The 20921-nt window shown below is 45.6% G+C and overlaps 1 protein-coding gene across 1 annotated transcript; it reads left to right on the top strand.

The window, feature by feature from the left end:
• Positions 1-4291: 4291 nt before the first annotated feature.
• Positions 4292-20525, top strand: RHOV (ras homolog family member V). Its single transcript, XM_053382858.1, has 3 exons — positions 4292-4956; positions 18033-18091; positions 19201-20525. The coding sequence occupies exons 1-3, from the start codon at positions 4758-4760 to the stop codon at positions 19639-19641; spliced, it is 699 nt and encodes a 232-aa protein (XP_053238833.1). The 5' UTR covers positions 4292-4757; the 3' UTR covers positions 19642-20525.
• The last annotated feature ends 396 nt before the right edge of the window (positions 20526-20921 follow it).

Here is a 20921-nt window from a genome sequence, read left to right as displayed (position 1 = left end):
TGTAAAGAGGGATTGATTGTTAAACCACTCTGGGAATTATAGCTCTGTGAGGGGAATATGAGCAAGCAACTCTCAGCGCCTGTAATAAACTACAGTTTCCTGAAGTCTTTGAGGGAAACCATGATGTTTTAAAGTGGTATCATAACACTTTAAATGTACGGTGTAAATGTGGCCTGGACCTGCCTGCCTTCCCCTCCTCTCACACACAGTGTGGCAATCTCTTTCCCTGAAACAAGAATAACAAGCAGCTTGGAATCCTTACCCCCCAGATGCCCCTCTGAGTGATGTCGCAAGACATAGTGGGGACAAGGGCAGCCCTCAGGCTCAGCTGAAGCCCGTTCTCATCTGCCTTCCATTTCCCCACAACTGACTTCATTATATCCACCTCCATTCTTTACCAGTACACTATGCAAGGTCAATTCAACAGGGCAGCATCGTTCTGCTCAACAAGCAATAAACCTTTATGTCTTATCAAGGATTTATGCTTATGCTGAACAGTGGGGAAATTCCCCGTTATGACTGCAAGCTTCTTCCTTTTGTTTTTCTTGTTTGGTTTATCTTCTTTGCAGACCTTGTAAGTAACTCAGCACAAGACACTTTCCTGCTCCTCCTTCCCTTTAGTTTGTGTGCCTCCAGAGTTGCAAAAGCCACAAACATTCTCTTCCCATGCATTTTGTAGCTGTTTGGCTCCAGTGTTCCTAAAACAACACCTTTTCTCGGGTTCCATATATATGTATGTGGGGCCAGTGTGGTGTTGTGGTTCGAGAACTGAACTAGGACTCAGGAGAGCAGGGTTCAAATTCCCACTCAGCCATGAAGCTCACTGGGTGACGCTGGGCCAGTCACAATCTCTCAGCCTAACCTACCTCACAGGGTTGTTGTGAAGATAACATAGGGAAGAACAATGTGCACCATCTTGAGCTCCTTGGAGGAAAGGCGGGATAGAAATGTCATAGTTAACTAAATAACTATGTACACAATCTGCCACAGAGGAGACTGCTTCATGCATCTGACAAAATCCATGAAAGCTTATGCCACCATTAGACTGGTCACACCAATTAGCCTCCACAGTTGCTGTGGAATTAACTAGAAGAGGGTTTTTTAATTGCTACTTTAAATATGTCCTTACTGCTATTGACCAAAAGATTCCATAATGTGTACAGAAGTGTGAATAAAAGTGTTTTAAAGCCCAGTCCTGTGCGTGTTTACTCAGAAGGAAATTCCACGGAATTCAGTGGGACTTACAAAAGTACACAGGAGGATCAAAGTCTTAGGTGACAGCCACACCATGCACTAAAAGTGCATTGAAAGCACATGGCTTCCCCCAAAGAATGCTGGGAATTGTAGTTTTCGCCCTCACAGAGCTACAATACCTACACCCCATGGGCGTAGCCAAGGGGAGGGCAGGGGGCAGCTGCCCTCCCAAGTCAAGTAAAACAATAGAAATACTTAACTAACTGATCACATCAGTTTTGCCCCTCCACAAAAGTCTTGTCCCCCGTCCCCTAACAAAAATCCTGGCTACACCCATGCTACACCCCCAACAAACTACGTACTGCTCCGAGGATTCTTGGAATTGCAGTTTGCCCCTCACAGAGCGACAGTACCTAGGACCCTTAACAAATTACAATTCCAAAGGTTCTTTGTAGGAAGTCATTTGCTTTAAATGTGTGGCATGGATGTGACCTTAGTTTCCAAAGCTATCAGCTGTGCACCTTTCCTGAGCGAGGATATGCTCTGGTTGTAAAAACAAAACTCTTAGCTGAAGTCAGGTCCCATTGTTTGAAAAGCTTTTTACTTTTTTTTTTTTGTTGAAGTGAAACTGCACCTGTAATTTTTTGATGCTGAGAGCCAGATAACGCCTGAGAAAGAAACCTGTGGGAGCAGGGTTGTTTGTTTCTAATAAATTAATTGCTCAGATTAAAGATCATTGAGACACTGCACAATTCCCATAGAGGTGAAGAAGTCATTCTAGGCAATCGTTGTCAGAAACATATAACTAAGGCGGAAAGCAGGAGTCCGCCAGGAAAATGAAGAGTGATTATTTCAAGAGGTACGTGAGTGAAGACTCAAGCAGCCACTCTCAGGCAGCTGGCCAGAAGTCACAGAGTGCTTCAGGAAACTGGGTTGTGCCAATGGTGGCAAGAAGGGCTCAGTGCTGCAGAAGTGGCTAAATCAGAAATGGCCAATATGGAGTTCTCGGACTACAACTCCCACCATCCCTGACCAATGGCTGGGCTGACTGGGGCTGATGGGAGTTGGAGTCCAGCAACATCTGGAGGGATATCCCTGGGGCAAATGTTTAGCAGGGCTAGCAGGACCTGGCATCCTTGAGCACTGATGATACCTGCCCCAGGGACCAACTTATAGTCGCCATTTTTTTCTGGCTGGCACTCTAAGCTACTCCAAGTGGCTGGGTCTAGACACCCTTTTAAATTAACAGGGTAGCTCAACCCAGCCACCCTACAGGCCTCTTAAGTGTTGCCAACCACAGTCAGATAAGCCTACCGTGGCCCAAATGAGAGATCGGTGGTGACAACAGAGGAGACTCTGTCCAATCTAGAGATGGCTCTGCTTCTAGGGAAATTTTTTGCCTTACTGCTAAGTTTAGTTCCAAACGACAATATTAATATGATCTGTGAGAACAGATGGGCCATTCAGCTGATCCAGCAGGCTCCACTTATGTTCCTATGGCTACCTCCCTCTTGCAGGGGATGTGGATCAGGCATTGTTGCTGGTCATCTGGATGGGATCCCCTTGCTGGGTACATTTGCAGTATAAACAGGTGGGGAACCCAGAGCTGGAATGAATGGACTGGATAGCTCAGCTGGTTAGAGCATGGTGCAAACAATGCCATGGTTGCAGGTTCAATCCCCATTTGAGACAGCTGCATATTCCTGCATTGCAGAGGGGGTTGGACTAGATGATACTTAGGGTCCTTTCCAACTCTACAATTCTATGATTCTATGTATTGCCTGGTATGGATTAGCTGCGTCTTGCATGGATTCCATGCCAATAAGCCCTGAGCTTGGAGGAAGAGGATGTGCTAAGAGGTAGCATGCACAGATCAAATTTTGTTGCAATATCTTTAGTGAAAGCTACCATAACCATTGTTCTGAAGAAGGGCGAGGGGGGAGGGTGAGAATTAGCTTTCTCAAGGAGTACTATGGGATGGGTGTGTGCATCTCTCACTTTCCTAATCCTTGCCTGCCAAGTTCATTGCAATGACTGCATTTGCTGCACCAGTGATTGTGTCACTGGGAACGCTAATGTCAACACACAGGAATAAGTCACTTACAGCCTGTACACTCAGAGGTAATAAAGTTCAGTGGGACTTATTCCCAGATATGTATAATATTAAAGCTTCCGAGCTCTATTTTTAAATCCATTGTCTTTCAGTAACATGCTGCCTCTTCCACTAATGATGATGCTGGCTTTTGTGAATGCCGCTTGTCACAGAGCCCCCAGCAACAAATGCAAGAGGAAGAGGCCACCTGGGTTTCCTCCAGGAAAATATGCATGAAATGAGCCCAAGATTTCACCTCTTCCAGAAAGTCAGACCTGTTTGCTTGCCATGCTGCCTTTGCAGGATATAGGAGAGCTCACAGCTCCCCTTCGTTTGCTTTAGGTTGCTACGCTCTGCTTGTTGACCAAAGCCACCACTCCTGATCCTCTTTAGAAATCCCCGGCATAAATCAATAGCTGTTTCTGTTTGGGCCAAGAGGGCGGAGGGGTTCTGAAACGCAACCATCTCATTTGCCTCCCCGTCTCCCTACCTCTGGAAACACCCTTTTGAAAGACTGCTCAGCGTCGGTGAGAGAAAAAATCGTTTGCATCTGCCAGGACCTTGATAGCAAATGAATCTCAAGGGGTGTCCAGAGCATTGTGTGGTCCTGTTTTTTGGATAAGTTTCAGTCAGTAAGGCTCAGGGAGGTGGACTCTTGGCTGCTAAATCTAGCAGGGAGGGGATTAAAGTCTCCTTGCAAGAGGGGGTGGTCCCTGCTTGTACCTGGTTCTCCCTCTCCCTGTTTTATCTTCACAACAACCCTGTGAGGGAGGGAGGGCTAAGAGTCCATGAGAGACGTTACCCAGTGAGCTTCATGGCTGAGCGTGAACCAGGTGCCCATGGGAAGCCTGTAAACAGAATCTGACCACAACAGCACTGCTTCAGACAGTGGAGGTAGAAGCCACAGTAGCAAAACTATTCCACCTGTTTGTTTGTTTGTTTGTTGTTTGTCTGTCTGTCTGTTGTGCGAGACGGCGCTTCACCCCACCTTACCCTCATGTGTCAGTCTGTCCAGCAGTTTGCCACAAACAGCACCTTCAGTAAGTGCTAGGAAAATCAGGAAAGGCGGCTGGGAGTTGGGAGTTTGCCCAAGCACCTACAAGGCAGCATCAGGTTACCGGGAAAGGGGGTGGGCCCATGCAAATCACAGCTGCTCTGGGTGGCTTAAAGAATTTTAAAAAAACCATTACAGGTCTCGGGAGTTAAATGCAAAGTGAAAAGGTGGAGTACTCGGCCCGGATGCAACTCTCTTTTGCTCCAGACCCAAGACACCTGAAGGGATGCAGTCCCAGAAAATGAGATACTACCACTGGGCGTGGGAACAGAGTGACTGACCCACGTTTGGCTCTCACTTCTTCCTGCTTGGCAGTTGTGGTGGTGGTTTTAAGCCCAAAAGAACTAAATATCCAATCGCAACATTTTTTGTTTCAAAAGAGGGACGCAAAGTGTCCCCTTTCTCGCTCCTCCAGCGATGCCCCCCCAGGAGCTACTGGATTACTCGCCCACCTTGAGAAGATGCAGCACCCCCAGCAGAGGCAGCGGCTCCGAGCTGGGCATCAAGTGTGTCCTCATAGGAGACGGGGCAGTCGGCAAGACCAGCCTCATTGTCAGCTACACAACCAACGGGTACCCAGACCAGTACCAGCCCACGGCGCTGGACACCTTCTCAGGTAAGCAGAGCGGAACCTGGGCAGCTCCTTCCTTCCTGATATGTACTGGGGTACATTTTGCCACAATGGGGTACACTGTGGTCTGTTGTCATTTTGGCGCTCTCCATAAGACCTTTCGCAGTGACAAGTGGAATACAAAGTTCATAATTAATAGACCAATGGCATGTGTGACAATGGAGATATATTGAGATGTATATTATTGAGATATATATCGAGATACATATTATTAAACTGCTGGCTTAAATGACTGTGTTTTATTAGAATAGGATGTTATAATTTAATATTGTTTGCAATGTAAGAAGTCTGAGTGGGAATTTTAAAAATATATACATATTAAGAAGCAATTAAGTAAGCATGCAAAGGATTGCTTCCACACACACCCCCGCCTTTAACAGTAGCATGGGAGGTGGAAATTCACCAGGTGAAGCTATCTCCAGCAGGCAGATGCAGAGACAGAGAAAACTTTGCCTATTGAATATCTCCTTGAAATGGGAGTTTTGCCAGAAGAAAATGAGGGGGAGGCCTACATGTGTTCTCTGTCCCAAGCAAAGACTTTTGGATCTTCTCTTCTTGGGTGTAATTGGAGTTGTAGTGGAGGGGCTGTAGCTGCAAACAACCAGCCTTCTGAGCCCAGTATCATATCATATATATCAAGCCAGTTGCAGCAATCGGATGGTGTTCATCTGTAAAGGAAATAGATTGGGAAGCAATTTAACCTGATCCCTTACAAAACTTCATTGGCACCACAACCCCAATGCATGTCTGCTCTGAGATGTTAAGTGGCACTTCCTCCCAGAGAAGCTGCTTTCCTATAAATGCTTAGTACAGTGGCCTTCATTGCCTGTTGCTTTAAGCCATGGTTAAACTTAGCTATGCGCTGGTGCAGGCGAGGTGGGGGGAAAGGGAAGGAATTACAGTGGTACCTCGGGCTAAGAACTTAATTCATTCTGGAGGTCCGTTCTTAACCTGAAACTGTTCTTAACCTGAGGTACCACTTTAGGTACCACGCGGGTGGCGCTGTGGGTTAAACCACAGAGCCTAGGTAGGGCTTGCTGATCAGAAGGTCGGCGGTTTGAATCCCTGCGACGGGGTGAGCTCCTGTTGCTCGGTCCCTGCTCCTGCTAACCTAGCATTTCCAAAGCACATCAAAGTGCAAGTAGATAAATGGGTACCGCTCCGGTGGGAAGGTAAACGGCGTTTCTGTGTGCTGCTCTGGTTCGCCAGAAGTGGCTTAGTCATGCTGGTCACATGACCCGGAAGCTGTACGCTGGCTCCTTTGGCCAATAAAGTGAGATGAGCACCGCAACCCCAGAGTCGTCCGCGACTGGACCTAATAGTCAGGGGTCCCTTTACCTTTACCACTTTAGCTAATGGGGCCTCCTGCTGCTGCCGCCCCACGATCCTGAAGCAAAGTACCCAAGGTACTATTTATGGGTTAGCGGAGTCTGTAACCTGAAGCGTATGTAACCTGAAGCGTCTGTAACCCAAGGTACCACTGTACAACCACTTCATTCATCAAAGTTTGATGGGCTTGTGGTTTGTGTCTCTACAGATAAACCATGAACTGTCACCAAGGTTTGTTCATGGTTTGGGAGAGAAAAACCTGAGCCCTGGTTTGGTTGTAAAGCTAAGTCAAACCATGGCTTAGCTCCTGGTAGCAGGGCAGCAACAAAAGCTTTACCTTTAAACTATAATTAAGGTTCTGTGTGATTTAAAGTGATGTGTGAATGAGGCCATTATTTAAAGCACCAGTAGCCATATGTATCTTACATAGTCCCACCAATATTGAATCAGTGTCAATATCTTTAAGAGGTTTTGAAAGAAAATCAAAAAGCTGTCAAGTGGACACATCTTGAACCAAAAAATAATAATAATAATACAAAGGAAACAGGTTTGGTCTTCTACCCGAAACATGGGTGGCAGCACTCTCGCTTAGCTAACTGTGGAAGACTGTTCAACTGGTTTTGGGTGTTTCTAATTGGGAGAGTAAACCTCAAGAGATTGTGTTTCCAGTTCAAGCATAGGAAAAGAGGAGAGAGCAGTTGTGACATTTGAAGCTGTGTTAGTAATTCATTTATTAGGATGAAACTCCCCATAGAACGTGGGGCTGGATTGCCTTAAGCTCTGTACAGACAGGAGGTTTCCCACACTGCAGCTCATGTGATAGGGCACTGAACTGGAAATGCAGGAAGGATCATATGGAAGGTAGAAACAGAAGTAGACATTTGGAGGGATTGTTTGCCAACTGACAGAACATACTCTGAGTTCTGTACTTCTTAGGGAATAAGATCAGGCATGATTTTAATATGGTAACATTTCCACTGGAACAGTAAAGTGGTTAGAGTGTCAGACTAGGACCTGGGAGACCAGGCTTCAAATTCCCACCCAGCCATGAAGCTCACTGGGTAATTCTGGGCCAGACACTGTCTTTCTCAGCCCAACCTACCTCACAGGGTTGTGGGGATTAAATGAGGCAGGGAAGAACCATGTACACCATCCTGAGCTCCTTGGAGAAAAAAGTGGAGATCTGAATCCTGATCTCCCAGGTCCGATGCTCTAACCACTACTCCATACCACTACTCAGTATGTTTCACAGTAAAATACCAAGCATTAAACAACTTCCCTAAACAGGGCTGCCATCAGATGTCTTCTAAAACCCAGATAATTGTTTATTTCCTTGACATCTGATGGGGTGGTGTTCCACAGGGCAGGAGTGACTACTGAGAAGTCCCTCTCCCTTGTTTCCTGTAACCTCACTTCTCGCAATGAGGGAACCGCCAGAAGGCCCTTGGAGCTGGATCTCATGATATGGGTGGAGACTCTTCTTCAGATATACAGGGTCAAAGCCATAGGTGTGAGTCGTGCACCTGGGGAACCACCAATGAGGGAAATCACCCCCTTTCCCTGCCAAAAGTCTCTGCCAATATAATACGGGATCAGGAAGTCCTTGAGATGCTCTGGACCCAAGTTGTTAAGGAACCAAGTTTGTTTGTTCTTCTATTTGGAAAGTCCAATTTCATCATTGTTATGGTCAACAGATGCATTTTCAAAAAATGGAATTTAATATTTATTCATTTATATATTACATTTCTTTCCTGCCATTCCTCCTAAAGGGACAGCAAATGCATCGGCGTTGAAACAGTGCAAAATTAAACATCTGGGCTTATTTATTTCAAACACAACCCTCTTTCTTTCAATATTAAGAATTAATTTTAGGCTTCAAAAGGATTTTATTAGAACACTAGCTGCTGCCATGTGTGTCTCAATTATCTGGCTCCCAGCCTTTTCACCCCATTGGGGCCTGCCCTGCCCCACACTCTCTCAAGACTCTTCAAAGGCCATTAGTCCCCACCTCAAGACAGTTTCTGTCAGTCTGGATGCCTTGTAAGGAGAAGGGAGCAAAAGGCACAGCGGGTGAGAACCAGGTGTGAGGACTCTCCTAGTATTGCCTGTGAATTGCATAGGCAAAGAGATTACCTGTGGAAAGAGGAGGGAGTGTTTATTGTATCTCTAATTGGGATGGAGAATTTCAGATGCCAGGAGGCAGCTGTGTCGAATGATGGTTCCAAAGTCAAAAAGGGATTGGAACATTCTTGGATCTTAAAAGACTGTAGCAGATTTCACGTTGGAACCCTGCACAAAATGTCAACCAAACATTTTTGATGAAGTAGGCCATTGCCTTTAAGGTATCAGGGCACAATGCGTTTTCCTTGCAGCCTTCCTTAACCCATGCTGCAAAGGCTGCAATCCCATGCAGGCTAACTTGAGAGCCAGCCCTATTGAACATATTGGGATTTACTTCTGAGTAAACAGGGTGTTCTTGGACAGCGTTCTCGAAGCTACCAATATGAGTTTGACCAAACTGTGGGAGGCAGTGGAAGATAGGAGTGCCTGGCGTGCTCTGGTCCATGGGGTCACAAAGAGTCGGTCACGACTAAACAACAACAAACAGGGAGAGAATGGGGGTTTAGAAAGAAATGGCTGCAATCCATTTACCTGAGAGTAAAGCCCATGGAATTTTATTTATGCTTTTTAATTGTACCTGAAGTCTGCTCTTCACCAAATGTCCCAGGGCAGCTTATCAATCAATCAATCAATCAATCAATCAAATAAAAATTCAAAGATAAAACCATTGCATATCTGAAAACGAAATCACAAAATTCTGAAGCTCTCTTTTGAAACAGTCAGAAAACGGTTGCATCAATTTCTTGGTATCAATTTGGTTAGGTTCCGCCAGCCCCTTTGAAAGTTTCCAAAAAGTCTGTCTCTCTATATTTTGGAAACAGTGGTAGCATATCAGCCTGCAATAAGTAGAACACATCTTGACAGATATTTGGGGCAGCTGTGGGAGTAAAGGGTGTACATCTCAAGCATGTTTTAATTGAGCTGCTTGAAGTAGGGTAAAAGGGGTGGAGCAAGTAAAGAAACTAAACCTTAGCTAAACTAGGCCCCAGTTTGAATCTCACCTCTGCTCTAATCTCACTAGATGGCACTCTCTTTTGCTTAGCCTCCTGTCTGCATAATGAATGGGGTGACGAATCTACCTTACAGGATGGTTGCAAGGATTATGTATTTGAAAGACTTTGAACGCTTTAAAGTGCTCAGTAGAATTGAGGCTGACTTTTACCTTAGGATCTGGCTGTAAAAAAGTTTCACCTTTTATTTTATTTCTTTCGTTATTTATAAAATATTTACATACAGCTTGGAATATGCAGAAACAGTGAAACTTACCAGACAAATAAGTAATCAAGATTAAAAAAAATTAAAATAAAATAATGGAAATGGTTTATTGAATATTTACAGATAAATTATAAACAGATAAAAACTTTGGCAGGATTATTGTAACAACCTGCAGTTTTAGAAGAGTATATATTTAAAGAAGATGAATAAATGAGTAAATTAATTTAATTTGGATATGCAGAAGATATATTTTTTAAAAAATTAAGGAACCACAGAAAGAGGGGGAGGTAAGTCAAGTTTTGAAATGTCAAAATGAATGTAAAATTAATGAAATGTATAAACTTGTAAAGTATAAATAAATAAATAAAATGGAAAAAATTATTTACACCCAGATAGTCATAAAAAAAAATCAGAGCGGTTTACAACAATTATACATGAAACCATACTATAGAAGCCATATAAAATATGTATTCTTAATTGCCTGCATAAGCCTCACTGAACAGAAAAGTTTTCAGCAGGCATTTAAAGTTGAACCTTCCCCCTACACTGCACATAGACTCCCCCAGAAAAATGAGTAGTCTAGTGCAAATAGGCTGAGAATGTCTGGAGGCGATATCTGTGTTCTTTTATTTGGGAGCATGTGTAATGTTTAGATGGCAGGCAGACTGTGACTCAGAGAGCAAAGACACCAATTTCATATGTCAGCGGTCATTCCGCTGGTGGTCATTTAGTAGAATCATTCATCTTTTTTCAGGTTTCACCTGTTGCTTTTATTGTTGTGTTTTACTGAATTGATCTGTTATTTTCTGCACTGTCCTGAAATCTTAATATGGTTGAGGGGAGTATATAAATGTTCAGGGGCAAACCTAGTGGTTGGTTAGGTTGCCACCGCTGCGCCACCCCACCCCCCGGTGTACTGGTCAGGGGGGACCATCTCGCCTCACGCCTCTCCACTTTTTGAGTTTCTGGTCCATGTTCTCACCTGACTTCAGAGGCGCCACTACAATTCCTGGCCAAGGGTGCAAAGGAGCCTCACTTCTTCAGCTGAGAAGCAGTTTCCTTACACTGGCAACTGTGTGGGGGCTGGGTATTTACCGGTAATATTGTGAAGGCTGTGATGGCTTTGCTCCACACCCAATTCGACACAGCTGATCGCTAACCTTTGGGAGACCAGGCAAGGCCTTATCCTGATTAGGGGCTATTGTATATGACTATCTTCCTGATCTTCAAATTTATTTGCAAGATATGGCAACAACAGCTTAATTGCTCTTTCTGCCCTGTGCCTCCTTGTTCCCGGTGCTCACAGAACAGGCTTTGCAATCTTCTTTCTGAAATGTGTTTGTTTGTTTTTGACACTCCTCCAAGGACTCAAGGCAGGATACAATGCACCCTTATCTCGTTTTCTTCTTCACACAATAGCAGCCCGAGAGATAGTGACTTATCTAAAGATAGCCAATGAGTTTTCATAGGTAAGCACTTATTTGATCCCTGGTTCCTATGCCCACGCTATGTCCACACTATGCTAGGGTGGCCTCTTGGGCTTGCCAATCAGAAGGTCAGCGGCTTGAATCCTTGCGATGGGGTGTGCTCCCATTGCTCTGTCCCAGCCCCTTCCAGCCTAGTAGTCCGAAAGCATACCAGTGCAAGTAGATAAATAGGTACCACTGTGATGGGAAGGTAAATGGCATTTCTGTGAGCTCTGACTTCCGTCAAAGTGTTCTGGAGTGCCAGAAGCGGTTTACTCATGTTGGCCACATGACCTAGAAAGCTGTCTGTGGACAAACACCGGCTCACTCGGCCTGAAAACGGAGATGAGCACAGCACTCCATAGTCAAATTTGACTGGACTTAACCATCCAGGCCATAAAGAAGGCTGATCGCCGAAGAATTGATGCTTTTGAATTATGTTGCTGGAGGAGACTCTTGAGAGTCCCATGGACTGCAAGAAGATCAAACGCATCCATTCTGAAGGAAATCAGCACTGAGTGCTCACTGGAAGGACAGATCGTGAAGCTGAGGCTCCAATACTTTGGCCACCTCATGAGAAGAGAAGACTCCCTGGAAAAGACCCTGATGTTGGGAAAGATGGAGGGCACAAGGAGAAGGGGATGACAGAGGACGAGATGGTTGGACGGTGTCCTCGAAGCTACAAACATGAGTCTGACCAAACTGCGGGAGGCAGTGGAAGACAGGAGTGCCTGGCATGCTCTGGTTCATGGGGTCACGAAGAGTCGGACACGACTAAATGACTAAACAACTAAACAACAACAAACAAACCATCCAGGAGTCCTTTACCAGTGTGGTGTAGTGGTTAAGAGCAGTGGACTCGTAATCTGGTGAACCAGGTTCGTGTCCCTGCTCCTCCACATGAAGCTGCTGGGTGACCTTGGGCCAGCCACACTTCTCTGAAGTCTCTCAGCCCCACTCACCTCACAGAGTGTTTGTTGTGGGGGAGGAAGGGAAAGGAGATTGTTAGCCAGTTTGAGACTCCTTAGGGTAGTAATAAGGCGGGATATCAAATCCAAACTCCTCCTCCTCCTCCTCCTCCTCCTCCTCCTCCTCCTCTTCTTCTTCTTCAATACAAGATGAATCCCCACAGTGCACCACAGCATAAATGCTATGAGGCTAAGAAGAAAATCTCCAATGCTATTCTCTGGTAATGGTCCTATTGATAGAAACAGCGCCACCGTAACACAGTGCCCCCATTTCCTACGCCAGGAAGATACTATGGTCAGTGGTATGAAACATAGCCAAAACGTCCAACAGACTCAACTGGGTACCATTCTGTCTGTCACTCTCCCAAATATAATCAACCAGGGTGACCAAGGCTGTTTCAATGCTATATTCAAATCTGAAGCCAAGCTGAAATGGGTGCAGATAATATGCTGTATCCAGGGATAGCAGCCACCACACAATCACCCTGCCCAGGAAGTGATTATTGCAACTGGGTGGTAGTTATCTAAACTTCAGGTTCTGGGGATACCATCATCAGGAGGGGATGCACCACTGTATCCTTCAATGCAGTGGGCATCTTCTCCATAAGTGAGAGATTAAGTGCTCCCTATAGACATCTAGGTTGGCGCCTGCCAACCTAGCAGTTCGAAAGCACCCCCGGGTGCAAGTAGATAAATAGGGACCGCTTACCAGCGGGAAGGTAAACGGCGTTCCGTGTGCTGCGCTGGCTCGCCAGATGCAGCTTGTCACGCTGGCCACGTGACCCGGAAGTGTCTGCGGACAGCGCTGGCTCCCGGCCTCTTGAGTGAGATGAGCGCACAACCCTAGAGTCTGGCAAGACTGGCCCGTACGGGCAGGGGTACCTTTACCTTTTTATAGACATCTAGTCAATCCATCTCTGCTTAAAAGGCATGATGGGCTATGGCCAAGAGAGAATGCAATGGGCCTGATCCCTTCCAGGGTCCTGTCCCTCCTCAGGCAGCAACAACTGATCTCACAAGCTTCAAGCAGACAGTGCTCTAAGCACCTTCACAGGACTTGCATTAACTGTGGCAGCAAGTGAAATATAATAATAATAATAATAATAATAATAATAATAATAATAATAATAAATAAAAATTATTTATATCCCGCCCTCCCCAGCCGAAGCCGGGCTCAGAGCGACTAACAACATTAAAATGATACAACATTCTAAAATCATTTCATTATGTGGATATGTGGATACGAGCAATTTTGCTGATTGCCGTCAAAGGCTGCTTTGCTATGGTTATCTGCTTTCTCTTCAGGGCTGGATTTCAACAGCCCATTCACCACTTGGAAAAGCAACACTGGGCAGTCCACCGAGAAGGCATACAGTGTACAAAGACAGCCCCATGGTTATCATGTCCTGAGGCAGAGCAGAAAATTCAGATCTTGGTCCATGTCACAAACAACCTAGAGAGAACCTCTGCTAACTTCAGACGCAGGGAGGCTGCGTCAAGAAGTGGGGTGGGTGCTACATCACCAACACCCCAGGCTGCTCTGTAGCTCAGCCCCTCTGGTGCAGATTCTCATATCCAGTTCCCAGACAGGCTTCCTGGTGAGAAATTAGTTTCCCATGCATACAGGTTGAGATCTGAGCTACCGATAACCTGTCATTTCAAGTTAGTTCGTCACTCGGGGTCAGAAATATGCATAAATATTGACCTTCAACCACCAAACTATCCTGTTTAGCCTGCTTCTCCGTTATGCTGAAATTCTTCCATTGTGTATAGGAGGGGCCAATGCAAGGTTTAAACTTAGAGAGTCCTACAAAATTGTAGTGATGGGGGAGTAAAGAAGCAAACTTCCTCATACCGAGGTGCTGTGCATTATACGCTTGGCCAAATGCATTTGGATGCCCTGAAATGGGGGCCACAGTTCTGCACCTTTTCACACTGCCACCACGTACCCTTCTCTCTGTTGCCATAATTCACGAATGAACCCCGTGTTCCTCCCCTCTCTCCCAACTTCTTTCTCTTTCCTCTTTCCTGATTCTTTTCCAGTTGGGCTTCACCCTAGTAAGGAGAGGGAGATAAGCACAGGTAGTTACTAAAGAAATGTGTGTGATTTTCCTCCTTTAGCAAAATGGAGGGCAGTAATAGTTGAAGGACTCTCCTGAAACCACCTAGTCCAGGGTTTATCTGACTGGGGCTGGTAGGAGTTGGATCCTAATAACATCTGGAAGGCCACAGATTCCCCCAAACCTGATGTACAGGGTAGGCTGCAAAGTGACAGAAGCAATAAAGTCCCAGGGAACTTACGGTCTGTATCCTATTGGTTCACAGTTCTCACATGAATTTCTGATAAAGTATTTGGGGCAGTATACAACTACCACATCCTGTTGGTGCCTTTATTTCCGCTTGCTCAACAGGACATCCCCCCTACACACGTCCTGCATCCTCCCTCAAACACTGCACATGCCAGTTATTTATTTCCCAGTTAGCCCCAAACCATGGGATTGGCAAATACTTAGAAATGAAACACCAAGAGGGAAATGATCAGCATCTTGAAGATCAAAGTAGAATCTTTTGATCAGGAACAGGTTTCTCTTCTTTCTCTGTAGTTACTATATGTTAACGGGGCTCCCAGCCATAAGGAAGTGATGTATTTCACACCAGCCCTTATGATGGCTGAAGAGGCACTCTAGGACCTTGAGCTATCCCTGCCTCTCTCTTTTTTAACCTGCTTTTGCGCTTGTTCGGAGCCATTTTTAAACCCCCTTCTCACCCAACACAGTGGCAGGCAAAGATGTTCATTGTGCTCCAAACATTGAACCCTAAAATTCAATAAGGAAACCTCTATTTTCACCCGGTCACATGATAAAGATGCAACCATGTGTGGGGATATTCAGGGTTGGCCCAATAGGTTTCACAGTGTGAAGGCCTTGCTTAGACCCAGATATGTTCCATCTGGCACATGGCCCCTTAGAAAGAAATAGGAGACCAGCTCCTGAAGGTGAGGCCTAGCTGGAAGAGTTTGTTGCTACCCTTTGCAGAATCCTAGGCCTCATCAAGAAAGACATTGCACGTTCCTTTGTAATTCATGAAAATCATATATTCATATATATATATATATGCTTAATTTACCATTAACTCTGTCAGTAATGTGTTCATACATAAACAGCAAGGGGCAAGACATCCACCAGCGTAGTCCTGAGTGGGGAATCTGATGCCCTACTAACATTGTTGGACTTCAACTCCCAATACTCCTGACCATTCCAGTGACCCTGCTTTTGTATCTGTTTTGCCACATTGAGCCAAGCAAAGTGTTTTGGCTTTCCCTGGGTCTCACTTGCTACCTTTAACACCTTGGCTGCACTTCAAGGAATATCCCAGCCCAGCCCAGTTGACAGCTTGGAGGCCTTCAGTCCCTAGGAGCCTGCCTGGCCGCTGAGGCAGCATGTAATGAAATTACTGCAGTGAAAACTGATGGCTCCTTTCTAATTGTCCCATGCCTAAGAGGAGTTTGTACTCCATTTTTCTTTAATCAAAATCCCCTAACCTACTTATTTAATATTTAAACTACTGTGGGATCTTCAACAGTAACTTTGAATGTATCTTACTGCCTTTCCGTGCTGCAGGAGTTTCCACAAATACAGTGGTACCTCGGGTTAAGATCTTAATTCGTTCCGGAGGTCCGTTCTTAACCCGAAATTGTTCTTAACCTGAGGTACCACTTTAGCTAATGGGGCCTCCCGCTGCTGCACAATTTCTGTTCTCATCCTCAAGCAATATTCTTAACCTGAGGTACTATTTCTGGGTTAGCGGAGTCTGTAACCTGAAGCGTCTGTAACCTGAGGTACCACTGTAATGCACTGTGACTGTGCTGTTTTGTTCTCTTGTCTCCGTTTCAGTACGTTTCTGTTTTTCTGCAGTCCCAAAATGCTCCTTGATTACATAGTCCCAAAACGCCTGTTTGTTTATCCTTTGATGCATTTGCAGGTCTCTCCTCAAACTTGTGCTTCTGAGAATGGAGATCTCACATTTTCTAAGTGCTCAATGTGCAATATTTTGTAGCTGGAAAAAATAGTGCCCCCCCACTCCATTCATGGGAACGGCTATTGCAGAGGTAGCCAAAGTGTCAGTGGGGGTGGTGTCCTCTGGGTACAACCTCCCTCCCCCTCAACACATAAAGTTTTATTTATTTTTAAATTGGACATTTCACCACACTCCCTCTTTCCTGTGTGGGGAGTGCACATCTCACCATGGAAAAAAAGGAAAAGAAAGGGCTGAACAAAGGCACCATCTAGTTGCTCCATTGTCATTGAGATTTGGGGTGGGGAAGGAGCTGAGACACAGGCGAAAATGTGATCAGGGCACCCTTTGCCCCACTGCACTGAAAGGCCCCAAGGAAGGGAGAGCTATTTTGCTCAGTAGATCAATGTAAATTCTGAAGCGGGGTTGTTTGTGGTCACCTGCTAATGGCACAAAGCCTGAGAAAAGTTTAACCCTGTCTCTCTACAAAATAAAGAACCCATACACACCCCAGCTGAGGAAAGGACACAGTGGCAATATCACTAGTTGGTGCTAAGTATGGGCTATTGTTGCCTTTAGCACAGGATGTCTGCTTCTCTTGATTACACACTCCTGCTAATTATGCATTTTGTCTTGGGTTGTTGTTTTTCTTTATTACCCTGTCTCTACATTCTCTGTAAGCTACCCCCAATATCTATTAATGTTCCAGAGCTCCCGTTGCTCACAATTTCACTCTGTAACAGTTAGTTAAATGCAGCTCAAGGTAGCGGATAAGACTTTAAAAAAACATTCCTCCATGGTATATTTCCCTTCATCAGTCATTCATTTGCATATTGTCACACACACTCCATTACATGGTCTCATCTGTGGTGTTCTTTGTCTCGTGAAGAGAAGCTACAAAACTGTGACATACTTCCAGTGGGGGCTGGCTCCCATTGGGACTGGTGGGGTGGAAGGCAGAGAGGACAACGGTCCTAGAAGCATAAAATTGCAGAGTTGGAAGTGCTCTTGAGGGGTCATCTAGTCCAACTCCCTGCAATGGAACCTGTACCAGGGTGGGCAGAGAGCTCTCCTTCACGGAAAGTCTTCAAACAGAGGCTAGACCGAGATGCTCTCTAGCTCTGCATTTCTGCACTAATCAGAAAATTGGACAATATTATATACAAGGGCCCCTTCTGCATTATTTCCGTTTGAAAATAGATGTGGGCGGTCCTGGCTATGGAGGGTGTATCTGCATCTGTGCAATGACGTAGTTATACCAAGATAACAATCACCACTTCCTCCTTTCTTTATCTGGGGCATGTGCAGGGAGGAAAAGGCATGGATAACCAAATCAAGGGCAAGGTTTTCAAATGCGCATCAAGTACCTACATCCACCCATCCTTGTGGATGATCTAGTATAAACCTAGGTTGAAAACATCATGTTGAGTTTGGACATGAATGATTCCAGACTGAGAAAACTTTGTGTTTGTGCTTCAAATGGGACAGTGTATACGCAGCCTAAGTCACTGGGATTTGTGCACTAGTGGAAGAAAACTGGCCTGCTGCAAAGGGATTGCACGAAACCTGCAAGGGAGAGGCCTTTGTATTGAAATCCAAACTTGCTAGGTTGGTTTGTTGTTTTTTAAAACCATACTGCAATTATGGAACAGTGTTGTTGCAAACATTGCACAAATAATTCACCGCCAGTACAGTTTCGCTGTTGACAGTAAACTACGCTGGCTATTCATGGCTGGTTCCATCCCTTCATTAGTGTGGCAGCAAAAGAAGGGAGTAGCTGGACATATGGAGGAACGCTTGCTTTTCAAATGGCTGCTTTTTGACACTGTGCAGCTCCTCACATTCAAAGAGCTCCTAGGTATATAAAATGCGGGACATGTTAGTAGATGGGTATGAAATATATCCAGCACTTACCCACTCCCAACCTTCTCTCTCTTTCTGTTTGCAGTGCAGGTCCTGGTAGATGGGGCACCACTTCGTATCCAGCTGTGGGACACTGCAGGACAGGTGAGACTCATAAATTTAAGGAGAATACAGGTTTGAGTTCTGATGGGGTGCCAAGAATGTCAGGAAGAAGGTGGTGAAAATCTGGGTCAAAGTGAAATTATGAGTGGCATTAATAATTGCTCTTGTACAGCACATTTCAAGATGTTTCAAATACATCACCCCTGTAATCCTTACTACAGACTTACTAGGCCAATCTTACCAAATTAAGAAAAAGCCCTGCTGGATCTGGCCAAAGATCCATTTAGTCCAGCATCCTGTTCTCACAGTGGCCAACCAGAGGCCTGTCAGAAACCTACAAGCAGGATCTAAACACAACCAAACTCTCCTTACTTGTGATTCGCCGGAACTGGTATTCAGAGACATACTGCCTCAGACAGTGAAACACAGAAGCCTCCACAGCCAGGATACTGAAAAATGTGGGGTACCTCTGTATAGAAGTGCAGCCCTTGCTAGAGAAGCTTCCCAAGCGTTAATTGGAACAACTAGCTTTTTTTTGCTTGGCCGAGATCCCTCTTTGTAGTGGACCTTAAAGTCTCTCTCTTTTACATGGGCCAAACTGAGCTCCCTCTTGTTATGAGAGTGGCTGAGCTACCAAGTTGTCTTTGTTTCCCTTTGGTTACACTTGGAAAGCTCAAACTGTTTTGTTTCTTGGCTTCAGAAGGTTTGCTGGGACAAAGGATGAAAATGTATGCTTTAGAGCAGGGGTCAGCAAGGTTTATCTTGCCTGGGCCGGATCAGTCCCGTAGAGATCCCTCTGTGGGCTGGATTGCGTGCCCCCGCAATTTTGATATCTCTGCGTGCACAGACGCGATTTTTGGCGTCTGCGTCTGTGCAAATGCATTTCCGGCACCACAGAAGCACGTCCCTGTGCTGGTTTAGTGCAGCGCGCGAGCGGATAACTCGGTTTGGGGGCGGCTCATGGGCCGGTCAAATGACATCTGCAGGCCACTTCCGGCCCATGGACCTTAGGTTGCTGACCCCTGCTTTAGAGCTTCGTGGAAGACAGTGTTACTACATTTTATGAGAACCCTCTATCTTACCAGCCACAGCTAGTTTCTGCCGGTATGCATCGCAAATCAAATTCAACATCTCCTATTTTTCCTCTGCAGGAAGACTTTGATTGCCTTCGTTCGCTCTGTTACCCTGACACAGATGTCTTCCTGGTCTGCTTCAGTGTTGTAAATCCCACATCCTTCCAGAACATTATGGAGAAATGGATCCCTGAAATACGGACACACAATCCCCAGACTCCCGTGGTGCTGGTGGGAACACAGTCAGATCTGCGGGACGACGTCAATGTGTTGATCAATCTGGACCACTATCATGCCGGGCCTGTGCCGAGAACTCAGGCCGAAGGCCTGGCTGAGAAAATCCGGGCTCAGACTTACATCGAGTGCTCTGCTCTGACTCAAAAGAACCTGAAGGAGGTTTTTGACACAGCCATCATCAGCGCAGTTGAGCACAAGGCCCAACAGGAAAAGAAAATGACAGCCAAGGGAATAAAAACTCTCTCCAAGTGCCGGTGGAAGAAGTTCTTCTGTTTTGTCTGAAGATGGTTTGGGAATGAAGAGGCCTAGAAGTCGGGATTGGACTTTGCACTTTCTGCCACAGAGGGCAAAGTGGCTAACTGAATGAAAAAGTGGCTCCAACAAGGAGAGTGTTGTGAGCCAAGGGGACCTGGAGCCCCAGGATTTGCTGGGTTGGGATAGAACTTTCCTGGAAGACAGGAAGTGGACTTGTGTAGTAGTGCCAGGATACCAAATGGCTCATGCAATCTCAATAGAACCGGGGTGGTTTGAAGCTTCTTGTACTGAGTTCAGTATTAAAGAAGAGCCAAGCCTGTCATTTTAGATACCCAGACAGCACGAGCAGTTTCCAGAACCTCCTCACAGCATCTTATTTAAACCCAGGAGAAGCCGATGCAGTGGGGTGGTGCCAGGCAGCTGCCCCCCCAACAATGGCATTTCTGCTTATTGGGGCAAGGGCAGGGCTGCAGGGCCAGACTGACAGGAGCACTGGGTGCTGGTGTGCCCTCACAGCCTTGTCCTTCCCACAGCCCTGCCCCATAATTTGAAGTGGTCCCTTATTCAGCCAAGCAGCAGCACTCCACCTCACGGGATTAAACCTGAGATATATTCTTGAGGTTGATATCTCCTTTTCAAGGCACAGGCAAGGATAGAGGGATTTCTCCTGGGAGACAACAATGTCAAATAACATGGCCTGCTCAAGGAAAAAGTATCTTTTATACTTTGCTTTCAGTCCTGCTTCAGGAAGCAGAATAAGTCCTCCAGACAGCAGGGTGTTTGTATGAAGGAGTATCAGTTGTGTGGCACAGCCTTAAAAGGACAAAGCATTTTTTGTGAAATGACATGGAATGATTCCCTATGCTTCCACAAAGCTATTCCAATACAGTACATCATTTTGGACCTCATTGGACTTTCCACCAAAAATGTATTTAAGGTTTTTGGTAGGGTAGGGAACCTTCCAGCATCTAAATGTGAATATTTCCCTCTTAAGAAGGACCGGGTGCATTTGGAAGAACTGTAAGAAAATTTCACTGCTGTGTGAAACAAATATTGTAAAAGTGAGAAGGTAAAATAGAAGGGAAATGACAATAAAGGAGAAGCATGTGACAAGAAGGGCAGAGAGGTGGTAGGAATGAAGGAGAAGAGAGAGAGAGAGAGAGGCAGACAGAGATACAGAGGGAGTTTAAGGAAGGTGAAAGGGAGGCATAAAGGAACATTTCCCAGTGTAGTGCCCTCCAGATGTTTGAACTTCCAGGTCCCATCAGCACAGCTGGCTGAGGCTGTTGGAAGTTGTACCAGGCTGG

Source organism: Podarcis raffonei, chromosome 1 (genome assembly GCF_027172205.1).
Source record: "Podarcis raffonei isolate rPodRaf1 chromosome 1, rPodRaf1.pri, whole genome shotgun sequence".
In the NCBI taxonomy this organism is placed as follows: Eukaryota; Metazoa; Chordata; class Lepidosauria; order Squamata; family Lacertidae; genus Podarcis; species Podarcis raffonei.
The sequence above is the reverse complement of the archived record's forward strand: the minus strand, read 5'-3'. Positions and strand labels throughout refer to the sequence as shown.